Source organism: Canis lupus, chromosome 24, assembly GCF_048164855.1.
Source record: "Canis lupus baileyi chromosome 24, mCanLup2.hap1, whole genome shotgun sequence".
In the NCBI taxonomy this organism is placed as follows: domain Eukaryota; kingdom Metazoa; phylum Chordata; class Mammalia; order Carnivora; family Canidae; genus Canis; species Canis lupus.
The window spans coordinates 36492511-36513332 of NC_132861.1; the positions used below are offsets into that span (position 1 = coordinate 36492511).

Consider the following 20822-nt stretch of genomic DNA (forward strand, 5'->3'; position numbering starts at 1 on the left):
CATCAAACACCAGACTTTCCTTTGATTTATGGAATTATTAAACGGGTAAGAGCCAAATATAAGTGCCTCTACCAGGAAATAAAGGAAATAAAGACACAGGAAGCCAATAAGGTTATCATTTAATTTTAACAGTGTTTTTTTTTTTAAGATGACTTCCAATTTACAATAAGAAAGTTTTAACAAATTAATTTCTTGATCACAAAAAAGACTTGTTAATTTCTGCCAGTAAATAACATTTCCACCATTTTCTTTCACATAACCAAAAGCAAGATAAAGCAAATAATCTCTCAGCATAGGCAAATGATCCATCATTCAGAAAGGCCTTTTAAAAAATGACATTACCAGCTAATTTATGTCTGACCACCTCATTTAGGAAGCAAAACTGGGATGCTTTCTTGGAAAATGCCTGCTAACATTTCCATTGGGAAAAATACTATTGGTCACAGTGCGCTGAGAAAGGAAAAGTAAGGCATTCATGATGACATCTTCAAAAAGGTTCTCTGACACAAAAAACCTATCTTTATTGCCGCAAATCAAAATCTATGGTAGGCTTCCTCCCTATTACATGCACTTTCAGTTTAACATGCAAAAAAAACCCCCACAAAATGTTATTTGGAAACAGCTATGTTAAGGAAGTGAACGGGATCGGGGCAAGAACTTACAGGAAGGCCGTGTGCATGGCCCTACTTTAGAGTTGCTCAGAGGGATGGTCCACATTCATTGTCCTTGCTTCTTGATCTTAAGCCACCTTGACTTGTCATGAGGGTGTAGAAGAGGGGAAGATGCATAACCCTGTCCCAGACAAAGGTGTTATTTAGCAAGTCTTGCCAAGGTTGCTGGGGCGTGAGGCCAAGGCCTCCCGGGAGGGAATATCCTCGCCAGTATCATCTTTACCTTTGTGACTGCATAGATGAAGGCAGCTAAGCCTGGCCCCATTCACTTTGGCTGGCTAGACATAGGCAGGGCAGGTGATGAGTCTCAGAGTAACACAGGTTCCCTCTTTCACACTCTGGCAACGGCACAAAGCTCTACTGTTAACACAGTTCTCTGCACAACTCAAGAGTAACAGCCCTGTTTTTCGACTACACAACTTTCTTCCTCTATACACATCTGCTCTTTCTTCTGACTTTCCTATGAGTGTTTGATCACACTACTGCTGAAGAGGAATTGTAGCAACATAGTGCTTTGGAACTACCCTCCAGGTCATTCAGACCCTCCTCTGGCTCTTGATGAGGTCTCCCAGGCTGCCCTCTACTCCCTCTTATAGAGGCTTTGGGAAAGATGTGGACCAGGTGCCAAACAAGATGGTATCCATCACTATAACCACAAATGATTTAGGAAATTGGAACCTCATTCCCAAACTGGGGCTGTGGGTTTACCTTTCCTCTGAAATTGTTTCTGCCTAGGTATAAAAAGCTGAATAATGTCTGAAAAACACTTAGGTTCCACTGTTACTATAACAACTACAATAAATATTGGGGATTCTAGAGTGATGTCTTAACAAGTCTTTATGGGTTCAGAAATAATTTTCAATATAAAAACTGGAGAAAAAACCTGATAATTAATATGAAGAAAAAGTTTATAAATTAGTCAATCTGGGGCAAGTTCTTCCTAAACCATTTTAACTTAGTTAATTCTAAAGAGCTTGAATTTTATATTTATAGATAAAATAGTCAAAAATTCTGGCAATCAGCTACACTATATACATAAAACAGGAGGGTGGAGGGAAGCGATTTTAGCCTTATTCCTTCTGAGAGGCTGGACAGACTCTTTAGTAATGACCATGTAAGCCCAGCTATATATCATGTAAGCATGGTTTATATTATTTTTCTTATGAAGAGCAGCTGCCTCAAACTTTGTATTTTAAAATTACTGAGAAGAGGATATATGGGACAATGACAAAGCCGAAAGGCCCCAAAGTTATCCGATTTTAAGAAATCCCACCCTTGCTCCTTAATGACATTGAATAATAATATTCTGTTGGCAAAACAAATAAAAGGATTTTTCTTTTCCTATTTTGAACAGTGTCAGGAAGTCATACCTAAGTTATTAGGATAAGTTATTAGGATGTCTGTCTGCTATTGACAAGAACTTGCTTCACTGAATTGCAACTGTTTGTGTAGGAACAGAAAAGACAATGTAAATATAGATAGAAGTATAGGAGAAATACTGATATTCCCAGAGAGTCTGATTCTTCTACCCCTGCACAAGGAGCCAGATCAAGCCCATCGGAGGGCGATTCACAATTTTCACTTTGCAGTTTGCAGGTCAGTATCCAGTCACAAAAGGCCAGTGAAACAGCAATGTCTGTCCTTATTAACCAAGTGTTTGCCTTGAGGTTTTAAAAGAAAACTGAGGCTGCTTTTGTTTTAGCATGCCATTAAACACACACGCACACACACCCTTGGCTTATTGGGTTGTTTTAGCTCTAAATATTCAGAACACAGAGATTTAAAAAGGATGTATATTTTAAGCTTGTGTTAGATGAGTTTTTACATTTTTATTAAAAAAAAAAGTCATCTGATCAGTTTGAAATTTCCTATGATGCAGATGTAAAAAAAAGTCAGAAAAACTGGTCCTTGGGAAGCATCAGTTTTTAAATGATATTTCAGTAAAATATACAAAAACTTACTATATTTCAGTAAAATAGACATGTCCTCCAACATGTCTAGGGAACGGATGTAAGAAGTGGGTTTTTTCCCTCCTAGATGAGAGGAATTGAAGAAAATAAGGTCTCTATGGATCTTAAAGTAGAGAACAAGAGAAAAGTATTTTTAGTATCTTTAAAACATGTGGGGGTAAGATTTAATAAAATAGAAGAGGCTTTGAAAATGGAGATACAGCAGAGCTCTGACAGCAGTTAAAGTGTTTGAAATGATGGCCTAAGGGAAACCCAGAACAGGTAACCAGCCATCCTGGGAGCTACTGTTTAGATTAAAATATTTGAAAACATATTAAATACCCTCCAATGTAAGGGATGCCTGAGTGGCTCAGTGGCTGAGCGTCTGCCTTTGGCTCAGGGTGTGATCTTGGAGTCCCAGGATCGAGTCCTACATCAGGCTCCCTGCATGGAGCCTGCTTCTCCTTCTGCCTGTCTCTGCTTCTCTCTCTGTGTCTCTCATGAATAAATAAATAAAATCTTTGAAAACAAACAAACCCTCCAATGAAGCCTAAAGTGAAGAAAAAGTACTGTTATCAGTCTTTATTACTATCACTTTATCACAGTCTGTTACCACTATCTATAGATATCACTATCCATAGATGTAATCTATAGATATCTAGATAGTGATAGACCTATCATAATCTATCTGGTAGGTAGATAGATCCTCAAGGCTCAGGCCTTCTAAACCCATCTTGAGTCATAGGTGCAAATACAGATGAAAGTATAGATTGTTGGTCTTACTTTCAGAAGCTACCTGTATCACACAGACACACATTTATACGCAATTTTCTAAACTGTTGAAACACACACCCCAACTTTCTACAGAACTAAGAAATATCTTTGCCTTTAGAACTCAACAGAATTTGAATTTTCAAACCTAACTTCCTTGTCACTTTGTTATAAACTCACTCTTACTTTCTTGAATCATCACTTCCTATCTTTCTGGCTGATCCCTTAACAGCTAACAGGGTACCTGTAAAATACATCCCTTTTTTTTTTTTTTTTCCTCCTTGGAGTATAGTTGACACATGTTACATTTCAGATATACAAGTTAAGTAATATGACAAGATAATACATTATGCTATGTTTACCCCAAGTGTAGCTACCATTTTGGCCTGTTACATTGTTATTATGGTATCATTGACTGTACTCCTTATCCTGTGCCTTTGTTCCCATGACTTATTTACTTCATAACTGGAGGCCTGTATCTCCCTCTTGCCTTCACCCATTCTGCCCATCCCTCACTCCCCTCCCTCCTGCTGGCAACCCTCAGTTTGTTCTCTGTATTTACAGGTCTTTTGCCAGGCCTGTCAAGAAGACTTGCTTTACTGTATAAGTTGTTTTTGAGAAGATATGAAGACATTCCTAAATAACTATCCTTTTTACTAGAACAGTATTTTTTTGCTTGTAGAGATTTTCAATAACTATTTCATTGTACTTGCCTGCTGATTGAAGCCCTTAAGAGTGGTTTCTACCTGCAGGTTATGTATGTATAACAGCCTCAGCTAGGAGAAAAGGAGAAAGGGATGGGGACTCCCATCCATCAAATCTGTCATGTGGACTGACCTTCATATTAGGTGAGATTTCCAAAACAGTGGTCCTTTCTATAGTGGGACTGGGGGAGGGAGGAGCATGAGGCTATTCAGGTGATGAATTCCCTCTTTGAGTATAAATAAATGATGATCAGTAAAAGATAACTACTCATGGCTTTAGCTCCCTCCTTTCACAGGTTTTACTCATAAGCCAGTAAGAGGTCTTCTATCTCCTTCCTCCATCTCCTTCCTATCTTTTTATTATTGACAGAGCAATACATGTCACCAGATTCCAAGCCCTAAAATGCTTTGATCTCTGTCATAAATTGGGAACTGATAGCAAAAGGTATAGGAAAACAGAGATAGATGGGCTAAATCCTCATTATTTTAGTGAAATGGTGTGGATTTTTTGTTTTGTTTTTTGTTTTTGTTTTTGTTTTTTGAGAAAGGTTTCTGGTGTCCTTAAAGCTTACAACATTAAGTATTACTGTCTGAGATACTTGCTTCAATGCTGGACTCCTACATCCCAAATGATATTAAGAATTTTGTTAATAATCACTTTGGTGTAGTATTGCCCAGACATGCACATTCACTGCAAAGCTGACCAGTGAGTATTATGACATGGCACTTGTCACCAGACTAAACCAAAAATGGGAGCCCAAGGATCACCAAAATTTCTTTGCCTCACTGGTTGTTACTTGAAAAAGTAAGAGAAGGCTATTCAAACACTGTGTCTGAATACTTTTTGTATTCCAAAATATGCTAATGGAGACTGACATACAGTTCAACCTAATGAGTGTTTAAAGATGGAGAAACATCCCAGTAATTACAGAAAATAGGAAATACAGAAAATAGGAAATCCTCATCATCCAATGCCCTTTAGAAAGACTTCGAATTCATAAGGGGATCAAGAGGATCATTCTACTCTAATCAGTTTTGAAACGCTGACATAGAAAAATAGAAGGACAATGGGGAGAACAGATACAACAGCTGATGCAATTGCACAGAAGGACATAAATACCTCTTACTGTCAAAAGTTCTACAGAGGGCATTTATAAAATATTTAGATACGTAGCTTCCTTTGCAGTTGGGTAAATCACCTGGGCTTCAAAAATCAAAGCAAAAGGATTTGGGAACAGTTAAGAAACCTCCCAAGTTCTAAGGGAAGTTTAAACCAATTATGCCCACGGTTGGAAGAAGAAATTTTGAGTAATTTTAAGAAAATCCCTCATTGCTTTTTATTTTGTTTTACTAGAACATATTAAAAGAACTGAGAGTCCAAAAGAAAGTAGGTTATATGGAAAACATTCTCCTTGGCCTTCAAATCACTGGATTTGGGTTATTCACTTAGAAGTTCTACTCTAATCAAGTTTTCCATAAGAAGAGAAGTTTTAGCCACTGAAATCTGAACAATCTTTTCAATGGCACCCCATAGAAAGGGAAAAGAAAAACACCTTCTTGTGTTTGAAAAAGTCTTATTAGTCTGAAATGAAAGATATCACCTTCCAAAAGAACAAGAGAAAAGGCTGGCTAGTTCAAGTCAGAAACCCAGGGTGGAGGTTTCCAAGGCCCTTTTATTAGGGGAAGGTCCCCTTTGTAGCACAAGACTTCACATATGTATCAGACAATCAGATCAGTTCCTAAAAATTAGGGGGAAAAAAGGAAAACATGTATTTTTTATATATATATTAAACATAAATTAAAAACAATTTATAAAATGGTCACCTTTCTTACAGCATAAATGCAGAGTGAACTATGAATGCACCTCCAGGTTTAAGTTGTTAAAGTTGTTTTGTTTTGTTTTCCAATAATAAATAAATAAAATTCGTTCTTAGGTTTTGGATCCACCTGTGCCACAGCAGGGCTCTGTGTCATTATTGGCTCTTCTCCCCCTATCACTCCTATGCGCAGCATTGGGTTGTGCAGCAGCCACCAATTTCACTGGCCCATCAGGGTACTGGCTGTCTTTTCGGGGTGGCATCCGTTCGTTAATTCGGTCCAGGCCTCGGGCTTCTTCAAAACTCCGGATCCTGTGCTGAAGCGAAAACCCTCTGATGGCTACAGAAAAACAGGAAAGGGAGGAGCTTGATTAGACAACAAAGCAACAAGCTTAAAGTTTTTTTAGCATACAGCAACCTCGTAGAGAAAACCAAAGAAGGGTTGGAGCACATGTCTGGTGAAAGTAATATGCAAGACTTGATTTGAATCAGCCTCATCTGAAGCTACTGCTTCCCTAAGGCTGATAAGGCCATCGAAACTGAGAAAGTTAATTTTCACAGAAGCTCAATACAATTAATCATGGTCTAAGTATACCTGACAAATGGCTAAGTTCATTCTTAACCTCAATACATTTGAGAAAGAGTTTCTTATGGGCCTGAAATATGCTTAATGTAAGAGAAGAGACAACACTAGAATAATAGAACAAGTTCAACAGAGTAGTTGACTTTAGCACAAACACCATATTGACCACAAAAAAAGTAAAAAAAGAGCTCATCTTTTTGTTTAGAAGGACAGCTTTTTCTCTTGCACAACCAGGGGCTGAATATAAGTTAAAAGGCATCTAAAAAAGAGCTTCTGGATATCTTCCTTCTAGTTGAACTTTTGTATCACCAAGGAAAGGCATTCCTATTTTGAACCCACCTTACTTAACAAAACAATGAAATTAATAACACAAGTTTATCAATCCCAATGATTTCCATTATTGGATTCATAGATGATCTGTTACTTGAAATTTGTTTTCATAGAAACAGATAATTTAGCCTAACTGCCTTAGGGCAACCTCAGAAATGAATCAAACTAAATCCTTGTCCAATTGTGTCTCTGCTCTGGATATCCCTCAGAATCATTAGATAAAGAGGCTGACCTGTTTGAGTCTCTAGTGATCACACAGAAGTCACTTCTCTATGGAAGGGCTACAGGATTAAACTACCTGATTCCTCATGACCAGTTGCTTAAGCTTCAGCCATTGCATTAAAACTGATAGAGCCCAGAGAGGCCTTTAGCTGTGGAGAGGGTAATTTAAATTAACATAAATACAGGACATAAAGGAAACACTTTGTGAGCATGCCTAGAAATATTTATTCCTTTTCTCACTGTTACATTTCTGGTGATGCAATAATAGAAGATTTCAGATGTTGACAAAGCTCTTAAAACTAGTAGACAGACACATGATCACATCTATCATAGGAATATGGCCATACCTTCCCGGGCCTCTACCGCTTCTACTGTGGCTGTAAGAGGCAGGAGCAGTGGCATGCAAAAATGAAGACAGAAAAAGAGTGAGTAAACCAACAGCATTGCTGCCAGCACAGACATCCCAGGCTCCCACCTCAGCCTATTCCCATCCATAATAAAAGTCAACTAGTTAGAGAAGTGAGGATTACTACAAAAAACTAAATTGGGGAGAAAATGTGAAATGGGGAGAGTTCTGATACTTTTTAACATTTCAGGTGGCATGGGAACTTTTTTAGCTAATAGCATCTATAGCTAAGACAACAGGTCAGTCAAGCTGACTATAAGAAACCAAGAGTTATGTTGCTTTCCTCATTTTTAAATAGCCAGCTGCTAATTTACATCTTGACATTCACATATCAAAATAAGTTGAGTCAAGTAATTTAATATTACAACTGTTCTTTAGTTTCTAACAGCTCAGATGGTATTCAATGAGCTGTTGCTGGGTCCTATTCAAAATGGTCATTTAAGACTACTTCTTACTGCTCTTAAGCAATTTATGTAGGGTAGGGTCCAACTGTCCTTTTTAATTACCTAATAAAAAGAGAATGGCCTTTGAATAACAGACTAGCATTTGGAAGGAGAGAAAAATGGGTTATAAGTAAGTGGTTATTTCTTGTCCAGGGGTAGAATACTAAACTGGCAAAGACATAAAACTACTCAATACCGGATACAAATTCATGTACCATTTGGGATTAGAGATCTAGCAGAAGCTGACATTTCCAACCCATACATGGCTTCCATTCACTGTGCAGAAGAGTGGGTCAATTACTAAGAGAGCCTTCTCCTTCAGTGATGGGAAAGGAAGCAATTTAAAAATTAGTGCCAGGAGGTAAACTTCCTTGCATCATCTTTTTAAAACAGTAAAAACCCTAGTATATGAAAAGGTTACAGGTTGTAGCAAGAAAGATCCTATTAGAGGAACCCTCTCAGTTCCTTCAGTAACAAATTTTTACAAGAAGTCAGGGAAAAATAATGAGCAGTATAGCTTGCTGTTTCTGAGGTTTTATATAACAACAAGAGAGGAGAAACTGGGAGGACTGACAATTAACCTCCTGTCACAATGTGAAAAATGGAAACTTGGAATCAACTTATCAAGTGCTTGAATTTGTCCACCGTATGTGGGCCTGTGGTAAAGCAATGTCACACGCTTCCTAATCTCCTGGAATAGAACAAATAAACTTTTACAAGAAAATGATAGTGCCTTCAAGCAGTACATCACTGCTGCTACTGCTACAAAGTGGAAGAACAAAGCACAGCCTGAAATTGTATACAGGTTGTTGGTCTAATTAGAGTTTAAAAGCTATGTGGTAAAATGTGTACTAGTATTACACTGTTTTGAGTCCTTCTAGAATTACTTTTTGCACGGAGTTTTAAGATACTAGCCTGCATTAAGGGGCATTATAAGAAACAGTCACAAAAAAACCTGAGAAACTGGTTTATTTATATTTAATTTATATATATTTATTATATTTCTTTACTGAAATATAATTCACATACCATAAAATTCACTTGTTTAAAGTGTACGGTTCAATGATTTAATATATTTAGAGTTGTATAACCATCACCACAATCTATGGTTAAAACATTTTCATCACCCCAAATATCCCTTCCCCTTAATCCTTGAGCCAACCAATAATCAACTTTCTGTCTCTGCACATTTGCCTGCTCTGGACATTTCACATAAATGCAATTGCACAGAGGGTGATTTTGGTGACTGGCTTCTTTCACTTAGCGTAATGATGGGAAAATGACAATGTTTTTAAGGTTTAGTCATGTTGAAGCATGTACCAGTAATTCCTTCCTTTTTATGACTGAACAGTATGCTGTTGTGTGAATAGCCACCTTATTAGGTGATGGACATCTGGGCCATTTCCACCTACTGGCTCTAATGAAAAATGCTGCTGTGAACAAGTCTTTGTGTGGATACATTTTCATTTTGGGGGGTATACAACTACAAGTGGAACGGTTGGTCATAAGGTTAACTGATGTTTACTGATCTAAGGAACTGCCAGATTGGTTTCCAAAATACTTCACCATTTCACATTTCTACCAGCAGGGTACCAGAAGGTCTCAATTTCTCTACATTCTCACCAACACCTGTTACTATCTGTCTTTGTGATCACAGCCATCCTGGGTGTGGTATGTAGTGGTATCTCATTGTTGTTTGGATGTGTTTCCTTAATATCTAATGATGTTGAGCAACTTTTCCCATGCTTGTTGGCTAGTTGCATGTCTTTGGAAAAATGTCTATTCAACTTTTTTTACTCATTTTTTAATTGGGTTGTCTTTTTATTATTCAATTATAAGAGTTCTTTTCTGTTTTCTAGATATCAGTCCCTTATCAAATGTATGATTTGTAAATATTTCCACTGATTCTATGGGTTGTCTTTTCACTTTCTTTTTTAAAAGACTTTTTTGTGAGAGACACAGAGAGAGGCAGAGACATCAGCAGAGGGAAAAGCAGGCTCCCTGCAGGGAGTCTAATGCAGAACTCGATCCCAGGGCCCTGGGATCACGCCATGAGCCAAAGGCAGATGCTCAATCACTAAGCCAACCAGGCGTCCTGTCTTTTCACTTTCTTGATGATGGTTTCATTTGTAGCACAAATGTTAATTTTGATGTAGTCCAATTTATCACCCACTTGTTTCTTATTTTACGGTCTTTGTGAATCTCATTCAGTTCTTGGCACTCCTCTTTATTTCGGTACTAGGAAGCTTGGGAGTAAAATCTGTGACTATCTATTGGCTTTTTGTTTGTTTGTTTTCCTTTGTGCTCTAATTCCAAGCATATTTATTTTACTTCACTGTGTTATATGTACACTGTAACTTACTCAAATCCCTCTTGGAACAAGCTAAGACATAAATGAATGAATCCCATAAGGCCATATGGGATATTGTTGGTTGAAAGCTCTCCAAGTAGAGTTACCAGAACAATAAAAGGTCTTTTTTAGCTAATGCTCCAGTTTGCCAATGAACCTGTAAAACTGAGTGATGGGAAAACGACAAAATAAATTCAGTTTCTGTCAATCAATGAGACATAAGAAGCTCTAAAAAGCTGGCTCCAACTTTAGTTTTGTTCTTAATGCATTCCTGAAGACATCTATCAATTTCAAAAGTATCAATAAAAATGCTATTTTTATTAAAACACTCATATTCCAATTAGGAATGAAGAGAAACTATATACTTGGGACTGAGAACAAAAGGCAGACCAAAGATTATAAACAAATCTCCAAATAGCACATTTATACAATTCTCTTCATTATTCATCCCAGATTTGGTCTTTCAAGGTGCAGATTAAAACAACAACTTTGTGGATCAGCAAGTTTCTAAAATTTTTCAAGTAAGGATATAGACATTCCCTTTTTCCTTATCCATGGTGTTTCCTACTAATTCCAACCTGCCTCGTCAGAAGTACTCTCAGAGTAGCTCCCATGACTAACTACCAAACAAAGTAATGGAAGTATTTTGTTTATAAGAAACTGCACATTTGTTTGAGAGAAAAAATTTCAACCTGAAGTAGTTTACTGATCCTTTCTATGAAACTAAAGAAATTAAGAAAATAGTTATGTACTTCCAAGGAGAAAATGTTCATTCCTCCTTCCAAATAGTTGAACTCTAATATTCCAGTATTTAATTTGAAAGAGAAGGAGCAATTCAATCCTATAAAAGGAAAGGGGAAAAAGGGGCTTGTTCCTATTAATATCAGTGGATTTTCCACAAAAAGCAAAGGATTCCTATAAGTAATGGTATGACAAGGAAAAAAAAAAGACAAACAATGTAATAAAATAAGGGGCCAATAAAAGCAGTGAAAGTCTAGTTTAAGTTGTGAATGCTTCAACTCCAGTTTTTGTGCCTAGAATTAGTTGCCTTGCTTGACCACATCTATGTCTATTCTGACAAACATTGATCTCTTCATTGCAGGGTTCCATAAAGCCCTCTCCTTACAAGTCAGCATCCATAAGCTTTTTAGTACTGACACTGACTGGATAGGTAGGTGACTGTGACACTGGAATAGGATATGGCTGGCAGGCAGAGGCAAACTCCCTCTCTGAGAAATTCTAACACCCCAAAATAAGACATTAAGTGGGGTGTCTACGTGGCTCAGTCAGTTGAGTGTCTAACTCTTGATTTCCACTCGGATCATGATCTCAGTTAGGCATGAGATCGAGCCCCAGATGGGCTCCATGCTCATCAGGGAGTCTGCTTGAGATTCTCTCTCTCCCTTTCCCTCTACCCATCCCCTGGCTCAAGTGCTCTCTCTCTCTTTAAAATAAATAAATCTTAAAAAAAAATACATGAGACATATCATGTGCACCAATATCTATACGTTTTTGTGTATGAATACACTTATGTAGGGATCCCTGGGTGGTGCAGCGGTTTAGCACCTGCCTTTGGCCCAGGGCGCGATCCTGGAGACCCGGGATCGAATCCCACATCGGGCTCCCGGTGCATGGAGCCTGCTTCTCCCTCTGCCTATGTCTCTGCCTCTCTCTCTCTCTCTCTCTGTGACTATCATAAATAAATAAAAAAAAAATTTAAAAAAAAAATACACTTATGTAACTACTACCCAGGTAGTGAAATATACAGCATCGCCACTACTCCAGGAGTCCCCTCTGCTTCTTCTGAGTCAATATTCTCCCAACAGAGTGTCATTCTGCTTCTATTACCATTTGGCTAGTTTGCTTATTCTTTCTTTTTCTTTTCCTTTTTTTTTTTTTAAGATTTTATTTATTTATTTATTCATGAGACACACACACACACACACACACACACACACACACACAGAGTCAGAGACACAGGGAGAGGGAGAAGCAGGCTCCATGCAGGGAGCTCAACATGGGACTCAATCCCAGGTCTCTAGGATCAGGCCCTGGGCTGAAGGCGGTGCTAAACTGCTGAGCCACCCAGGCTGCCCCCTTTCTTTTTTTGTTTAAAGATTTTATTTATTTGAGACAGAGCAAGAGAGAGTACCAGCAAAAGGAGGGTCAGAGGCAGAGGCAGAGGCAGAGGCAGAGGCAGAAGCAGGCTCCCCACTGAGCAGGGAGCCCGACATGTGGTTCAATCAGGACCCTGGGATCATGACATGAGCTGAAGGCAGATGCTTAACCAATTGAGCCACCCAGGTGCCCCTAGTTTGTCTATTCTTGAACATCCTATAAATTACACAGTCTGTGCCCTTTTGTGCCTAGCTTTTTTAGTTTACCATAACATTTGTGAGATTCAACCATGTTTTTGCATGTATCTATAATTTTTTCATTGATGTGTAATATTCCATTGTATAAACAGAACACATTTATCTATGCTGCTATTGATGAACATTTAGGTTTTTCCCCATTTGGGGCTATTATGAATAAAGCTATGGTGAACATTCTTATGCAATTCTTTTGGTGGACATATGCACTTATTTCTCCTTGATATACGAGGTCTGGGATTGCTGGGTTTTAGGGTACGATAATGTTTTGCTTTATTGCCCAACAGTTTTCCAAAGTGGTTGAACCAATTTACATGCCCAGCAGCAATGTATATAGTTCTATTCTCCACAAATTCACCAACACTTGGTATTGTTAGAATTTTTTTTTTAAGATTTTATTTATTTACTCATGAGAGACACACAGAGAGAGGCAGAGACACAGGTAGAGGGAGAAACAGGCTCCATGCAGGGAGCCCGACATGGGACTCGATCCTGGGTCTCCAGGATCACACCCTGGACTGAAGGCAGCGCTAAACGGCTGGGTTACCAGGGCTGCCCTAGAATTTTTAATTTTAGCCATTTTGCTGAATATAATGGTATCTCACTGTGGTTTTAATGTCTATTTCCCAGATGAGTAACTATATTAAGCATCTTTTCATATGCTCTCTGGCCATTTTGATACCCTCTTTTGTGAAGCATAAAGTGTAGTTGTATTTTTCTTCTTGAGTTTATAGTTCTTTATAGATTCTGAATTTAAGCCCTTTGTCAGACAGACATATTGCAAAAAATCTTCCCTCGGTTAATGGCTTGCCTTTTCCCTTTCTTAATCATATATTTTTGTGAATAGAAATTCTCAGTTTTAATGAAATTTAATTGATTTTTTTTTCTTTTAAGGTTACTACTTTTTGTGCCCTAAGGACTCTTTATCTACTTCAATACTCTCCATATTTTTTTCTGGGAGTTTTATTGTTTTATCTTTTATGTTTAAGTTATAATTCATTTTGAGTTAATTTTTGTATATAGAGATAAGAGTTAAGATTCACTTTCCCCTCACATGGATATCCAATTGCTCTAATATCATTTATTGAAAGAAGCCCTAATTTTAAATTTTCTGTTGACTGCTGGGTAATGGGAGCACATCTTCCATGAAAGGAGTATTTCTCATACTCACCTGTCTCAATAGTCTGCTTTCCTCCTGAGAGGACACCTAGAGGGAGTGTCCCTGTAGGAGTCAGGCCCTTAAGAGTCAGCACACTCTCACTCTCTTCCCTGCAAAGGAAGGTGAAAGCCCTACATTAATGCCAGGATGTCTACCACTCAGCAGTTCAAAGATACTAGAAGGGAAGTTAAGATGCACAGAGATAGAGGACAGGTTCTCCTTCTTCCTACCCCTTCCCTGACCCAAAGAAAAAGATGCTTTCTGTAAATATTCCAATTTTAAACAACCAGCAGGTTCAATAGCCAGGAACTATTTAAATGTTTCCCATATATCATCCCATTTAATCCTCCTAATAACTGTAAAGCAGGTCTTGTTATTATCACACTTTTATAGACAAGGAAACTGAGGCTCAAAATCATAGCTAAGAAGAGGTCGAGCCAGGATGTGAACACAAGCAATCTGGCTCCAAGAATCCACAGTAAGTCACTGCATTCACTACATCTAAGCTTGTGCCCAATGAATGTTTGCCAAAACATTTCTAGTCACTTTAACATATTGGTTAGATTCAGTGTGCACTCAGCTCTGAAGACCTATCCAATCATACCAAACTCCAATTCTAAAAAAAACTGTCCTGAAATCAACTTCTAATTGTCTCTCAAAATGCCTTGATCCCACATTGTAATGACAGATTTATCCTTACCGCAGAATTGAAAAGACCCGTGCCATCTTCCCAATGGCTCTGATTTTATTCTTGATGATCTCCTTTCGAACTGTAGTGCCTCCTTCAATACAAAGAATCAGTGAGTTAAAAGAATGTGTTAACAGGTTAGATGATAAAAATGCAGGATGAAGTCTCTTTCTAAGTTAAAGAAATGGTTGTTTTAGAAAAGGAAATCAGGGCCTAAGTTTGTTTAGACAAACAAAAATCCCAGAAAGTTCTAAGGAGCAAGAGAAAAAAACAACCTAAGGGGGCAAACAAGATGAAAAAATGGAAGGGTCACAACAAAGACAGACTGGATGGACCTACGAGAGGCAGGGACTTCTTTGTGGCCTCTGAAATGCAGAGCACAGCAAAGAATGAAACATACACATGTCAACAAAGACAGCTGCTACAGCAAAGATCTCTTCTGAGAATGCTGTGGGCCACCTCAGGATGCAGGGTTTGGCCTGCCAAAGGGCAAGTGATGATTCACGCAGTTGTCTTCTGCAGGCAAACATACAGCTAGCTCTCCTCAGTTTAGTGAGGGCTGCTTTCATTCTATAATCCTCACTTACTCACACACCAGTGAGTTACTTCCTACCATAGACAACTGTGCAATATCAGTTATGATGGGGGTGGGGGAGGCTTCTTTAAAAAAGCTACCACAACATTGTATGGCCTTTTCTCATCTAAGATTCAGGGAACAGCTCACACATGAAGCCAAGGTCCAGGCATGCACCAGGTGACCGCACTCAAAAGTCAGAAAGAGAAACATGGCCTCTCCTTCCTTGCCCCTTCAGCTCTCAATATTCTGCAGAATTATACAGCAGGCACAAAGAAAACATTTACACTAAAACAGAAAGGGAGGATGGAGAGCCTCTCTGAAATCATTCAACTACAACTAAAAAAGTCTAATAAAATTAATAGGCTGTTGTGGGACAGACAGCAGGTATTAAGCTCTTAGCACATTTTAGTCGGATACCTTTCCGATAGCTGGAAATGTAGTGATCTTCGGGGAGAAGAGACAGCAAGAAACAAGGAGATGAAGATAGAAATATGGCAAGAGAAATTTAAGTTGACATGGAAGAGAGAAAAAAAATCAAAATGAAATGCAATGAGAGAAGCAGGCTACTATCTTTATCGGCTCAGAAGAGACATCCTTGGTAGCATGACAGTATTAAATTACAGAATTCTTGTTAGCATTTTCCATTTCTTAAAAGTCTATAGTTTTACATTAATTCACATTTGTTGTCATCCAACATACCCTGTCCCCCCATAAGTCACGCAAATAAAATTAGACAAAGAAAAAGATACTGTTTGGGAAACAAATGACACTGAAAACAGGGAACCAAAACAAAGGGCAATATGAAGAGCCTACAAATCTCTTAAGAGAGGTATATTTTTTGTTTAATTTTTGTTACTATCTTCCTACATCTTTTTGGAGATATTATAGTCTTTCCCTTTTTCAATTTTGTATTCTCTTCAGAATCTCATATTCATTCACATTGCTTTTTGCTGTTTGTGTTGTTGATTCTCTTCAAGACTATCCTGATATAATCCCAGGAGTCTGATTGTGGCTGAGAATGGGGACCTACAAGGCTCTCCAAGTTGCCGAGTGGACAGCTTTATCAGAAGTGATCAGAGTGGGACTTTGTGAGGGAGTTCTCTGTATCAGTATTGAGGATATACATGGCCACTTAATTCACATGTCTCGGGCACGGCACTGACATCTTCAGTTGTACCCCTAATCCAGAAATTCTTTGGCTTACATTTTTTTTTAGAGATTAACCTCCAGACCTGGAGGTGAGGCAGTTACCCAGTAACAACTAGGACTTAATTGCCTTTTTCTTTTAAGATTTTATTTATTCATGAGAGATACACACAGGCAGAGAGAGAAGCAGACTCCCTGTGGGGAGCCTGATGTGGGACTTGATCCCAGGACCCCGGGATCATGACCTGAGCCAAAGGCATAAGCTCAACGACTGAGCCACTCAGACGCCCTGTAATTGCCTTTCAAATAGCTTCCATCTAGTCTCATTTCAACTCAGTGACCATCTCCCTCCTCCCCACAGCCCACAGTCCCCAATTCTAAAAACTCCTACTACCAATTCCTTTGCCTTTTGAGAATTCTGTGCTGGAACTCAGCATTCCCCATTACTTCAGCTTTCTTGAATCAGCCAAGTGAGGAACATTCATTCGTTTTCCAGCTTCTAAAAAGTCCTGCAAAAATCTCATGTTTTTATAGGTTTGTAACTTTTAAAACTTTTTTATTGTCAAGTAGGAGAAACATAAAGAAAAGTACAAAATACAGATATATAATCTCTTTCTTCCCAAAGAAAATCGTTCTCTTGACCCTTATTGAAATCACTTTCTTGCTGTTCTTTATAGTTTTACCATGTAAGTGTGTGTGGATCCACAAGCACTATGGTTTTCATTGTTTTTATACTTTATGTAATTGGAACAATCAAATATATATTTTTGTGTCTGGCTTCTTTTGCTCAACATTATGTTTTTGTTTTTTCTTTTAAGATTTTATTTATTTATTCATGAGAGAAACACAGAAAAAGAGAAGAGAGGCAGAGACACAGGCAGAGGAAGAAGCCAGCTCCATGCAGGGAGCCCGATGTGGGACTCAATCCCGGGTCTCCAAGATCACACCCTGGGCTGAAGGCAGCGCTAAACCGCTGAGCCACCCAGGCTGCCCTCAACATTATGTTTTTTATTTAAAGATTTTATTTATTTGAGAGAGATAGTGAGAGAGAGCATGAGCAGGAGGTGGAAAAAGGGAGAGAGAGGAGACTCCTTGATGAGCAGTGAGCCTGATGTGGGGCTCAATCCCAGGACCCTGGGATCATGACCTGAGCCAAAGGCAGACGCTTAGCCCACTGAGCCACCCAGGTGCTCCTCAACATTATGTTTGTAAGACTGATCTGTGTTTTGCCTGTTGTAGTCCATCGTCATTATCGTATACAATTCTATTATGTATATGCCACAATTTACCCTTTTAACTGTCAGTGGTATTTGGTCTGATTCCAATTTTTTGGCTATTGTGAATTTGACTGCTATGACTATTCTGATGCATTTCTCCTTGCTGCTATTTCTGTGAGGTATATTCCAAGAATTAGAATGCTCAGTTATTGGATATGTATATGTTCAACTTTGGACAACAGTTTGGCATTACTGACACTAGAGTGGACATACTAATTTACACTTCAGTGTATGAGCATTCCTGTTGCTACACATCCAGGCCACCATTTGGTGTTATCTGTAATTCACCTTTAATTTTAGCCAATCTAGCAGATGTACAGAATCATCCATTGTGGTTTTAATTTGCATTTTCACAATTACTAATGTGGATGAAAATCTTTTCAGGTCATTTTGATATTCTCTTTTGTAAAGTGTTTGTTCAAGTCTCATCTAACTGACCTGCAGTTCTTTACACATTCTGCAACTGAGCTCTTTGTTGATTGTGTTACAAATATGCTCTACCACCCTGTACCTTGTCTTTTCACATTCTTAATAGGGTCTTTTGATAAATATAAGTTCTTATTTTAATGTAGTCCAACTTATTAATAGTTTCCTGTATGGTAAGTGCTTTTTGTGTCCGCACTAAGAAATTGTCCTTTACCCCAAAGCCATGAAGATATTCTATATTATAAATTCTAGAATAGAAGCTTTACTGTTTTGCCTTTCATATTTGAATGTATTAATCCATCTGGAAATTATTCTGGGGCTTGAAATGTGATATGGATCAGGTATAATTTTTTCTGATATCCCCAAATCACTTATTAAAAATACAACATTTTCCTACTATTGGTAGTGCCACCTCTGGTGTAAACCAAGTGTCCACATATGTTGTGATGTTTCAGGGTTCTCTGTTCTGTTTCAGTGCTCATCTGTCCTTGAATTAATAATTATAATTACTCTAGCTTTATAGTAAATCTTGATATGAAGAATAAGTCCTCCCACCTTGTTCTTCTTCAAGACTTAAGCTATTTCCATACTAATTTTGGAACCTTATCTGTAGCATTTTCATACAAATTTTAGAATCTATCCTCAGCATTTCCATATGAATTTTATTTATTTGTTTGTTTATTTATTTATTATTTAAGATTTTACTTACCCATGAGAGACACAGAGAAAGAGGCAGAGACAGAGGCAGACAGAGAAGTAGGCTCCCTGTGGGGAGCCCAATGCGGGACTCAATCCCAGGATCCCAGGATCATGACTTGAGCAAAAGGCAGGTGCTCAACCACTGAGCCACCCAGGCATCCCTCCATAGGAATTTTAGAATCGAATGGGCTGCTAATATTTGACTTTGTACTAAATCCATAGATCAATGTGGGAATAATTGAGATCTTTAAATACTGAGGTTTCCTTTTTTTTTTTTTTTAAGATTTTATTTATTTATTCATAGAGACAGAGAGAGAGGCAGAGACACAGGCAGAGGGAGAAGCAGGCTCCAGGCAGAGAGCCCGACGTGGGACTCGATCCAGGGTCTCCAGGATCATGCCCTGGGCTGCAGGCGGCGCTAAACCTCTGCGCCACCAGGGCTGCCCAATACTGAGGTTTCCAAATATTAATGAACATTTCTTTCCATTTGTTTAGATCTCCTTTAATTTCTCTAATAATGTTTTAGGGATCCCTGGGTGGCTCAGCAGTTTGGTGCCTGCCTTTGGCCCAGGACATGATCCTGGAGACCTGGGATCGAGTCCCGCATCGGGCTCCTGGCATGGAGCCTGCTTCTCCCTCTGCCTCTCTCTCTCTGTCTATCATGAATAAATAAATAAAATCTTAAAAAAAAAAAAAAAAAACTTTAAAAAAATAAAAAATAATTTCTAAAAAAAAAAAAATTTCTCTAATAATGTTTTATAGTTTGTTGTTCAGAGGTATCACACACTACTTGCTAGATTTGTTGTTATGGAGGATATCCTAAATGGCATGCTTTTAAGATTTCATTTTGTTTGTTGCTGGTAATAGAAATATAAATAATTTTTGCTTATCGATTTTGTATCCAGCAGTTCTGCTGTATGCATTTGTTGATTTTAACAATCTATAGATTCTTTTAAGTGTTCTCTGCACACAATCACATCATTTATAAATAATGACAATTTTGTTTCTCTCTTTCCAATCTTTATGCCCTATGTTGCTTTTTTACTGCCTTATTGTATTGGGTGCAACTTCTGATACGATATTGTATAGAAGTATTGATACTGGCATTCTTGTCTGTTCCCAGTCACTAAGGAGAGCTTTCAATATTTTGCCATATGATGTTTGCAACAGGCTTTTATAGATATGTTTGTTAAATTAAGGAATTCCTTTGTAAGCTGAGTTTAACATATCTATTGCAAAAGAATGATGACTCTTAATGCTGTTTCTACATCTACTAAGATATGACTTTTCTCCTTTATAATGCAGTGAATTATACAGTTTTAAATAAAAATTCTTAAGAATAGTTTTAGATGTTAAGTAAAGTTGTGAAGACACTATAGAGTTCCCATACACTCTCCACCCAGTTCCCGCTATTATTAAGATCTTACAAAAAAAAAAAAAAGATCTTACATTACTATATACTGACTGAATTTTTTTTTTTTTTAATTTATTTATGATAGTCACAGAGAGAGAGAGGCAGACACAGGCAGAGGGAGAAGCAGGCTCCATGCACCGAGAGCCCGATGTGGGATTCGATCCCGGGTCTCCAGGATCGCGCCCTGGGCCAAAGGCAGGTGCCAAACCACTGCGCCACCCAGGGATCCCTACTGACTGAATTCTGAATGTCAAATCTTCCAACATTTCTGGAATAAATCAACTTGGTTGGGAGGCATAATTCTTTTATGTATATTGTTAGTTTGAATCTCTTGATGTTTTGTTTAGGATTATTTACTTAGGATTATTATATAGATATAATAATGTCCTTTCACATTTTAGTATCATAGTTATACAACAGCCTCACTAAATGAGCTGGGGAGCATTTCTTTTTTGTTCTCAGGAGGAATTTGTATAAGGTTGGTGTTGTTTCTTTCTTAAATGTTTGGTACATTTGTTGGTAAAGTTATCTTCACCTGGAATTTTCTTCCTAGAAAGATTTTAAGTTACAGATCCTATTTCTTAGTAGGCATGTAATTATTAAGATTTTCTGGGGATCCCTGGGTGGCTCAGCAGTTTAGCGCCTGCCTTTGGCCTAGGGCGCGATCCTGGAGTCCCAGGATCGAGTCCCACATCGGGCTCCCGGCATGGAGCCTGCTTCTCCCTCCTCCTGTGTCTCTGCCTCTCTCTCTCTGTGTCTATCATGAATAAATGAATAAATAAATCTTAAAAAAAAAAGATTTTCTATATTGTGTCAAT

General features: G+C 38.2%; 2 protein-coding genes across 23 annotated transcripts in view; both read right to left on the bottom strand.

Moving 5' to 3' along the window:
- SORBS3 (sorbin and SH3 domain containing 3) overlaps window positions 1-792 on the bottom strand; it is a 27905-nt gene extending 27113 nt beyond the window's left edge. For all 15 annotated transcript variants that reach the window (XM_072796306.1, XM_072796305.1, XM_072796302.1 and 12 more), the window contains exon 1: window positions 663-792. In XM_072796306.1, coding sequence (XP_072652407.1) covers window positions 663-679 — 17 coding nt within the window. In that variant the 5' untranslated portion in view covers window positions 680-792. The remainder of the gene's footprint in view (window positions 1-662) is intronic.
- The window catches only part of PPP3CC (protein phosphatase 3 catalytic subunit gamma), a 110818-nt gene continuing 90098 nt past the window's right edge, over window positions 103-20822 (bottom strand). For 3 of the 8 annotated variants that reach the window (XM_072796318.1, XM_072796315.1, XM_072796314.1), the window contains exons 11-15: window positions 15460-15486; window positions 14478-14559; window positions 13790-13887; window positions 7395-7424; window positions 103-6252 (exon numbers count right to left, since the gene is read on the bottom strand). In XM_072796318.1, the coding sequence (XP_072652419.1) occupies window positions 6026-6252; window positions 7395-7424; window positions 13790-13887; window positions 14478-14559; window positions 15460-15486 (464 nt within the window). In that variant the 3' untranslated portion in view covers window positions 103-6025. The remainder of the gene's footprint in view (window positions 6253-7394; window positions 7425-13789; window positions 13888-14477; window positions 14560-15459; window positions 15487-20822) is intronic. The other 5 variants (XM_072796319.1, XM_072796317.1, XM_072796322.1 and 2 more) reach the window with 3 other exon arrangements.